Source organism: Brachyistius frenatus, unplaced genomic scaffold (genome assembly GCF_029030835.1).
Source record: "Brachyistius frenatus isolate BFR_SWC_R1_liver_20210118 unplaced genomic scaffold, ASM2903083v1 Contig_52, whole genome shotgun sequence".
In the NCBI taxonomy this organism is placed as follows: Eukaryota; Metazoa; Chordata; class Actinopteri; family Embiotocidae; genus Brachyistius; species Brachyistius frenatus.
Genome location: NW_027210651.1, coordinates 1,835,210 through 1,844,443, shown reverse-complemented (window position 1 = coordinate 1,844,443; position 9,234 = coordinate 1,835,210). Strand labels below are relative to the sequence as shown.

Sequence of the window (9,234 nt, the reverse complement as noted above, 5' to 3'; positions counted from 1 at the left end):
TTAAAATATGTGACAATTAAAATAATCTTCTCTTAGCAAACCAATGTTAAACACTTATCCTAACACGCCTTACCGAGTGAGAATATTTATGAATTAAATCTTTTTTTTAAATTTTTTTTTTTTTTTACATTATTCAGTTTTAGGCCCAGAAATGTTGAATTTAAAACATTAAGAGAGCCATTAAATCATTGAATTATTTAATGCTATTATGAATAAATATGAGTATGAAGAGAGAGAGAGAGAGAGAGAGAGAGAGAGAGAGAGAGAGAGAGAGAGAGAGAGAGAGAGAGAGAGAGAGAGAGAGAGAGAGAGAGAGAGAGAGAGAGAGAGAGAGAGAGAGAGAGAGAGAGAGAGAGAGAGAGAGAGAGATGACTCCTAGGTATTCTGAAAATGTCATTCTTCCTGTCTCACCCTCTCAGCCTACGTGTGCGTAATTAGTCCATTGTGTAAATCTATAAGTAAAACATATGCACCATCAAGGGCGCACAACCTCGCTGTATATTTTAAAGTAAGGCTACTCGCCTGATCTGTCTCTGTATATATTATTATTATTATTATTATGATTATTAGGACTTGCACAAGTGTTTTTTTTGGGGCTATGTTTCATATAATTTGTAAATTGTTGACATTTCTTTCAAATTTGGGATCTTTCGCCTTCAGAGCTGTGCTTTCAGGAAGCATTCCAAACCTCTTCTGAAAGATGAGAACAACTTCTAAGGTGGGCAGGGCAGCGCAGGTATAAGAGGTTTATAGACGGAGGGAGTTGCCTTTGCTTTAAACGGGCTTCCCCAAATCTATGCTCATGGGTCCTGAGCCAGAAGCTCTGCATTGTGGCCCGGTCTACTATCCGATCCTTCTTGGAAACGGCGTCAGAGAGCAGCTGAGAGAGGCTTAACATTTCAAACGTCTGGCGGTAGGCTGTTAAGTTTCCACCCTGAAAACACTGTCATGCAGCAGCGGGCTGGTGCAGGATACATAGCAACATGGGTTGGTCGTAGGAATTCGTTTTTGCGCACATCCTCTCTCATCCAGGGATCACACTCTAAAGGCGTCGGTTTAGTGTTTTTTTTCTGATGGAAGCTGATTTATTTCAATTAGGATGATGTGCCGAAGGCCCTGCCTGATGTTCTGAAGGTGCTGCTGAGCTTAAATTCTTCTATTTCTCTTGACATGCGTGCGTAAAACAACTTCATAACTTCATTTGATTGATTGATTTTTTTAAAATAATATTTTCGTTTAAACCCATTACAGCTATAACGGCGTTACATTCAGTTACATCTCGTTTCCATATTAGTTTGATGTTTTGAGTAAAAGTTTGCTCAGTGTTACAATAACACACGGACTACGGATTAAAAGTGGTATTCCGCTGATATTGGTCATAGATGTCCACTCAGCTGAAAGGAGGCCCGCAGCCGGAGACCGCAGCCAAACTTGATGCAGTCAAATCTGAAGAAGTTTTTGACGTGACAAATCCTGACGGATGCCCCGGACAGCTCGGCAGCCCCGAGGACGGAGGGGAGAATAAGGTGGCGCTGTCTCCGGAGGGCCAGCAGCAGAAAGCGCGCAAGATGACTCGGAGCCCAAAATGCGCCCGCTGTCGAAACCACGGCGTCGTTTCGTGTTTGAAAGGCCACAAACGCTTCTGCCGCTGGAGGGACTGTCAGTGTGCCTGCTGCCTGCTGGTGGTGGAGCGGCAGCGCGTCATGGCAGCGCAGGTCGCGCTCAGGAGGCAGCAGGCAGCGGAGGTGAGGCGAGCACAAGGGCAGGTCAGTGAATGCGAAACAATGGCGAAAACAGATGGGCAAACCCCATTACCTGCTGGAGGTGATTATTAGGAAGCAAATTGTTCTAGTTGACAATTAGTGACAATAAGTTCTAATAGACGCACAATGGACGGAGTTATATTAAAGGGGTAAAATGTGCGAGAGGCAAATGAAATCATCGTGGAACACATTGATATTGTAAAGACTTCATGAGTCGCTAAATAGACGTTTTAACACGTTTCCAATATTTTTCTCTGTATCTTTTTTTTTCTGAAGAGAAAAGCACAAATCTTCTACATTTTCTAAGTCCTGAGAAATGAGGCTCAGTATCTGTATTTCATTAGAACTAACATCCCTTTTTTTAAACTAAAGTTTGTGACTAAGTCTGACCTTGACATTTAGGAGTACATGCTGGAAAGACAGGCAGGACTTTTTAAACTTGAATAAAAATGCAGAACAATGAAGCACAAATACAATTTGCTTTCACTGTTTCCAAAAACAAAAGGATGTAATCGTTTTTGCTCAATGTGACAAAATGTAGAACATTTAAGAAATGTTTTACCAGTTGTAAAAGGGCTTCTCAGTTATTCTTATGACTGGGCTGAGCTGCAGGGAGCTGTAGTAGTTAGTTGAGCTTCTTTTATTTACATTAAGTCGGACTGTGTTGAGGAATTAAGATATTTAAAAAAAAAAATTGAAATAAGTATAACTTTAAACATCCCTCAGAGGAATGAGTGTCCCCTGGTGATAACATAAATCGGCTTGAATATAACTGAAGGCAAAATGTGAAATTGCTAATTATCAAATTTTATATTTATTATTTGATTAAAACAAATGATTGCTATAATACTATATTCAATTAAAAAAAAAAAAAAGCTAGAATAGAACAGAGCAGAACATCTACATGCTTCTCTATAGAAAATTACATACATTAGTAGATATTACTGTGGTGTCAAAAGTATAACTAGCCAAATATCTTTCTCTCTTAAAACTTCCCTAAGACCTCTAACTGCCTCTTAAATAATGTATTTATTCCCTTTAATTGCCCTGGGGGGACTGTCTCAGTGTATAATATAATTATGTCCAGACGTCTAACTCCTGTTCACATGTTTCTCTCAGGGTAAGAGGGGCGTCAGGTGTGCAGCTCCGTTGCGGAGAACGGCGTATCAGTGTTATACCAGAGCGGCCGAGTCAAGCATCGTGGCCAAGAGCATCCTGCAAGGTAAACTTTAATTAACATCTCCTTTCTCATTAACGTTTATCTGCAAGACAGGTGATGGAAAGTGCTTTTTTTTTTCTCAGATGAGAAGATCATTGAAAGACAAACTTTACATTTGCTATGTTGCTTTTGTTGTGTTACATTAAAATTCATGCAAGATCACAAATTGATCAGCTTGATATATCATCTGCTGGTGATTTTCTTTCATGCTGACATGTCAAATTAAACTCTTTGTTTTCACTTGTCAAGCACATGCATTAACATGTCAGAAGTAACTTTTCCCTGATAGGTAATTGTAGAAAAAAAAAAATCCCTGCAGGTTTAAGTTGAACTATTCTAAACACATTAACCTTTATTCTCGCCTTAGCCTGAACCAAACTTTAACCTTAAGTCTTAAGCCATTAAACAAATAGCTTAAGACTTGTGAGGGAAGTTGTCTTTCCCTGAAATAGATATTAGTCCTTACAATGTTATGGAATAGATGCAAATTTGTCCCCACAAGGTAACAGTAACACCTCCACACAAGAGCTTCCTCTTGACATATTGTATTAATGTACATCCCAACTGCAGCTGCATTTATAGGGCATTCTTGTGCTCACTGCACCTCCAGTGCTCCTTCCTCAGTGTCTTCGCACGTAACTAGTCGCATTTAACGTGTCTAAACAAACCCCATCATCGTGACTTCACTATTTCACAACTACAGGCCATTACTGTAATACATAGAGTGTATTAATACCTGCTGGCTTGCAGTCAAATCCTGCTGGAGGGTTCACCTTCCATCCAGCCCTCTCAGTCTTTCTGCACCCTCAGTAAAGCGAATATGACACAGCTAACCAACTAGATAATTAAAATAATAAACAACAAAGAGCTCAGACATTAACATAGCAATTAATTGGTTGGAACAACAACAACAGTATCCGTAAATTGATTACATAATCGAATGTGTAACAGCAGCTTTGCTCCCATGTTCAGGGTTAAAACATGCGGCGCGTCCAGAGGACGACACCTCCTTCTGGTCAAAGCAGGCACAGCATGACCAAACACACTTCGCGTGCCCCTCCATCAGCGCGCGGATGAGGAAGAGGAGAGCCTTCGCGGACAAGGAGCTCGAGAACGTGATGCTGGAGCGTGAGCTGAGACAGAGGGAGCTGCAGAACGACCTTTCTTTCTCCTCCTCTGCCCTCATCCCCATGCTTCACCCCATGCCCCTTCCCATCTCCCCCGGCCTCCACTGCTGCCCTCGCAACAAGGACCCCACCGCTGCAGGGGCATCCAGCTACGTGCCTGTGTATAAATACAAGTCTCTTTATGAGTGTGACTTCCAGTTATATCAGTTCTTCCACCTGAAGAGCAGGTCGTCCACAGGAGGTGACTACAATGACTATCTGTTTTGTCGAGACTCAGAGCAAAGCAGGGAGGATAAGGAGGTACAGACTCGGTGGAAAGATTGTGAGAAGAAAAAACAAGTAGAGACAATACCTCTACCATCACAACAGGTCTTCAGAAATGGCCACAACACCACGTCATGTGTCGGCCTTGTCAAATCCGCTCCAAAACCAACCGAAATAATGGACTCAAATGACTCTTCCACAGCCACACTGTCTATTTCTGGATCAGATCACGGTTTCCTGGGTGGACCAGACATCAGCGCACCCAGCAGGACTTTTGATCCCAGACCTCTGACAGGTAGGGGCTGGAGCGCAGACATTCCCACCGCACAGACAGGCCCTCATGCCGACTCTGTCAAGAGCCCTCATGGCAGCTCAGTCAGGACTCCCGCTGTGAGACCATTACCTTTCTCTGTCGAGGCTCTGCTGAGGGCCTGACAGGGAAATGGAAAGCAGAGTGTACTGCACTTTGTTATGAACGGAATACGAACTGAATCAGAGTGTACAAACATAAAAAGTGCTATTTTGTATTAGAGGTCTTGAAACACTTGTCTTTAAAGAGGCAAAAGATGAAATATTTAAAAAGAAATTTCCAGAAAGTTAATTACACTGTTTGTAATTTTTTTCAAATGTTCATAAAAATGTATTTTACTATATTTTATCTATAATGCTCTATTTGATCTATAATTAAAAAATATTACACGGAAAGACCAGCCTGTTCTCATTCCCAGGGTGTCAAATTCTGCTGTTTTGTTAAAGCTGCAGGCGTCACAGAGAAACTCACTTCGGCGTCGGCGCTGTAACCACCTGATTTGAAGAAGTTACTGTAGTCAAGTGATGGAGTGTAAAGAGTGACAAAACCTGTGCATGTAGGTGGTTGGGGTGGTTGTATGGATCAAACATGAGACTTTGCAAAAGTGTCTGAAAATGCAATACCACAGAGGGCCACTGGGGGCTGGCTCCAAAAATCCCCTCGCTGCAATAGGCTCCCATTCAAAACGCATCAACCTTTCACATGAAATTAATGAATTCGATATTATGCTTCAAAGGTAGGTGCTGCAGCTAATGAGTAGTTTTTCTGCATTTCCAATTCAGTTAGTCTGATACCGTAAAAAAAAAAAAAAAAATCTACATTTATTTCAAGTACAATAAGCACTAAGGGAGGCAGAGGAATAACTAAATATCTGACATACTGTACAGGAGAGAGAAGGTGAAGCAGAAGGAGACAAAGAAGCCACGGCTAACTGCTAAGCTAGTGGACCTGAAACAGCACATTAAGTTAAGGGTAGCAAGACATTTTGCAACACAGGTGCTTGAGTTGTGCGAGCATGTGTTATAATTTGAAATCAGCCAACGCATAGAGAGATTGAGTGATGGTAAATTAAGCAATAGAAGCGAAAGTAGAAGAGATAAATCTGTAACTTGCAGAAATCAACAGGCTTCAACAGCAAGTGATAAAATACGCCAACGGTGTGGTCAGACACCTTGGTAAAGAGGACTCGCAGCCAAAAGACGAATTCACCTGTCACTCCTCCCCGGCTCACCCAAATATGCTCATTTCTGACTCGTAAAAAATACCAAAAAAAAAACCCACGATGCTGACAGCCAAAACGCCAGACTCGAGGCTTCATGATGCAGTTCGCAAACCAATGGATGGGTTGCCGCCTTCCCAAACCATGACCTTTCCGAAAACCTAAACAGGTAGTTTTGGTACCTAAACCTAATGCATCGTGTACGTATCTCTGTGTCACCAACAGCTTTAACCGCAGTTTTTAACACCCTCTGTTGAGAATGGGTTTGAAAGATATACATGTACTTAAATACTACATTTTTATTCACTTGCCTGCATTTCCAATATTTTGCCCAATGCACACTTATAAAAAAAGTTATCCTTTTATAACCTCCTCTGTCAGCAGTGTGACGAAAATGTACCGAGCCGCCCTGCTTTGACCCGCTTTCATCAATCATGTTTTATTCTCTTTTCCTGCAAACATCAAACAAAGTTGATGAAAAAGTCAAGTCGTGTTTGAATTTGTGGCCACTCCTGACGTTATGCTTTGATTGTTAAATCCCAGCCTAGATGATGTGTGTGCTGCCCCGTACTGAGGAGTCAAACACAGGTGATGCTCACAAATTAACTAGCAAGAAAACTAACAATAAGAGGAAGATGAAATGGAGCAGGTGGTTTACTCAGACCAAAGACTTTCTAAAAAATGATCCCTCAGCTCTGGATATTTCTGCATCCATCTCTGAAATATGAGAGATAATGAGAAATATGAATGTATTATTTATTGGTATTTTATAAGCTTTGTTTCTCTCCAAACGTAAGACATTTTGTCAGACAGCAGTTTGTCATTATGATTGTGTAACATAAAGCCACTGCTTAATATTTCATATAGTGTCATTTCGTCACACCAGCAGACTGAGGGAAAATGAGGAAATATGCACCAAAAGTGAGTGAGTAGGAGGGTGCCGACGTTGCCTAGGTGACATTGTTCTTTATTGCACGGCAAGCCTGACGCCAGCCGAGTTTGTTTGAACACGCATTTGATCTATATCCACTTTATTTAACTTTTTTTTCTCTCCTCCATTTTTTTGTTCTGCTCTGTAATCTCGCAGAGATGGAGGTCAGATACTTTTGACAACTGTGGACCTTGTGGCGTCAACACAAAGGTGATAACGCTGGAGTCTTTGTTTGCGAGTGTCTACCAGCATATCAGAACGCCTCTCTGCCCGTCTTCTCGCAGACAGACTGGGGAAGGCAGATTGGCACAAAGGAAGACGAGGATGAAAGCACTGAATGTGTTATATTGTACTCTATCTGTGGCAATTTCACAATATTAAACCTCTTCCTCGCAGAGAGTACAAATTGCCATTTTCACCACGATGATACAAAGATAAGCATCAATCACACGGAGGCGATAATGAATTCTGTAAAGAATAACACAGAGGATATAAAACAGCCTCTTCTTACCTGGCAAATTCAGGGACAAGGACGAAAGCTAATTGATCCATTTCCTGTTTCAATCTGGAGTGTCCTTAGATGAGATGTGTTGTGGCTCAATAGCAAGTGACCTTGCTCTTAAACGTCACTCACCTTCCACTGTTCTTGTTCAACATGGTATCACCGCAAAACGTGAAATAGACACGCTGGTCCACTACAGCAAAACCTGAGATAGCCACGCTTCACGTTGTCTGAAAGTTACATGTTTTCCTGTAGTGGACGAAAATGAAACCTGCTGCAAGCAATGACATTTACAGGAAAAAAAAAAACATGTGGTTGGGGTTAAGAGAAAGAAAATGGTTGGGATATAGAGAAAATAAAAACATGATTGGTGTTAGGGAACAAAAAACAACTTTGTAGTTGGTCTCAACCTCTGTTGTGGGACCTTGGTCCCATGACATTCACCTACGCTTACACGTGTTACTTTTCACGCCCAAACTTTGTCTCCATTTCATGCTTTGCTGTGATACTGGGTCGTCTTGTTAGGATTGTGCCAGGGACAGACAGATTAGCTTTACTGTTCTGTGCTCTTTGGATCGGTTTGATTTTGCAATTGCTGATTTATTAAAATGTTCCTTTTTTTTGGACCAGAGGGGAGAGAAAGGACACGGAGAGAGGACACCTTCATTAGATTCAGGCCAGTTTGCTGACAAAGCAGTTTCAACAGGTTGAAACGTGTTTCTGAATCTGTAACAGGCCTCAGCCCTTCTCTCCAATTCCTGCTCTCTGCCTTTTGTCGCCCACCTTGGGCGCTCCTGCTGCTCATTCTCTCGTCCTGCCTCATTTCCATTTCAGGCAGATTGATTTCACTATGTTCAGGGTAGAAAAGCTTTGCTTTGGCGTTTCCCCTGTAACTCTCATATTTATATTTTCATTCTTCAGACTCCATATAAGCAGCTGTAGTGACAGGAACGATTGGAGGAAATAAAATCAAAGAGCTGGAGAGAGCTGTTTAGTGAGGGGTACACATGACAAAGCCCTCAGTTTACATGGCTAAAGATCGTCCAACCCTCTTCCAGTACATCTCCATTCACCCTGTTATTTCAAGCTAGGAGGTCCTCTTTTTCTGCTTCCAAGCATTCTGTCTGTATCTACACCACCACAGGCCTGTTCCTGGCCTAGCGTGAAGCCATCAAACTACAGCTATACAGGGCAGAGCTATCCAAATCACACACCCCCCTCTCCCTCCGCCTGCCCTCCATTGCCTTCATTTCCTTTACCACCTTTCAGTGTTTACACAAGCTGTGTGCACAAGCAGACGTGCGGGGAAGGCAAATTCTCATTCAAGCAAGTTTTCCACAGGTTTCAGGCATCACTTTGAGATCTGACCGACGCACCCTGACTCCTCTCCGCTTGTTTGGTATGATCACTTAGCTCTCCCCTCGGACAGATCATCAGCAACATTTAGTATCAGGGCTCAGTGGAAACTCTTTGATCGTCCTGCCAGCTCTCCTCATTACAGAACGAGAGTGGACTGGAAGCACATGTCTTGGTGTGGCAAGGTCATTTCCCCTGGCACTGCGAAGAGAGACACAATCCGAATTTAATAGTGTTGTTATGGGATGTTTGGACAGGGAAAAGAACTCTACGGGTTGACGAGGTCTCTGCACCTGCCACGAGTTTGGATAGCAGCAGCATTTCTGCTCAAAGGCTTTTTATTAATGCTCATATTGGTCTGCTCAGAATGGCTGCAATCGAACGTGTACAAAGACACATCTGACTCAATCTGATTGGAAACGCAGTGATACTACGTCTTGCCCACTGATAACCGTAACCTGACTGCACCACAGGCCTGTCAATCAAACAGACACCCTCAAAAGATGGACCACCAGAAAAACAATAAGAGGGAGTGACTTTAGT

The 9,234-nt window shown here is 42.3% G+C and overlaps 1 protein-coding gene across 4 annotated transcripts; it reads left to right on the top strand.

Annotated features, from left to right (window-relative positions):
* The first annotated feature begins 847 nt into the window (after positions 1–847).
* On the top strand, positions 848–7,005 carry dmrt2b (doublesex and mab-3 related transcription factor 2b). Of its 4 annotated transcripts, none has more exons than XM_069704828.1 (4): positions 848–913; positions 1,383–1,766; positions 2,883–2,985; positions 3,955–7,005. In XM_069704828.1, the coding sequence occupies exons 2-4, from the start codon at positions 1,383–1,385 to the stop codon at positions 4,806–4,808; spliced, it is 1,341 nt and encodes a 446-aa protein (XP_069560929.1). In that variant the 5' UTR covers positions 848–913; the 3' UTR covers positions 4,809–7,005. The 4 variants fall into 4 exon arrangements, with proteins under 4 accessions (XP_069560929.1, XP_069560928.1, XP_069560927.1 ...); XM_069704827.1 differs by having other exon boundaries at positions 881–1,134; XM_069704826.1 differs by having other exon boundaries at positions 881–1,174.
* Positions 7,006–9,234: the final 2,229 nt, after the last annotated feature.

Excerpts from the sequence above, each read along its gene's own strand:
- dmrt2b (XM_069704828.1), top strand. The coding sequence starts at position 1,383 with ATGTCCACTCAGCTGAAAGGAGGCCCGCAGCCGGAGACCGCAGCCAAA. Across the intron at positions 1,767-2,882 it reads TGAGGCGAGCACAAGGGCAG|GGTAAGAGGGGCGTCAGGTG; the intron begins GTCAGTGAATGC and ends TGTTTCTCTCAG. Across the intron at positions 2,986-3,954 it reads GGCCAAGAGCATCCTGCAAG|GGTTAAAACATGCGGCGCGT; the intron begins GTAAACTTTAAT and ends TCCCATGTTCAG.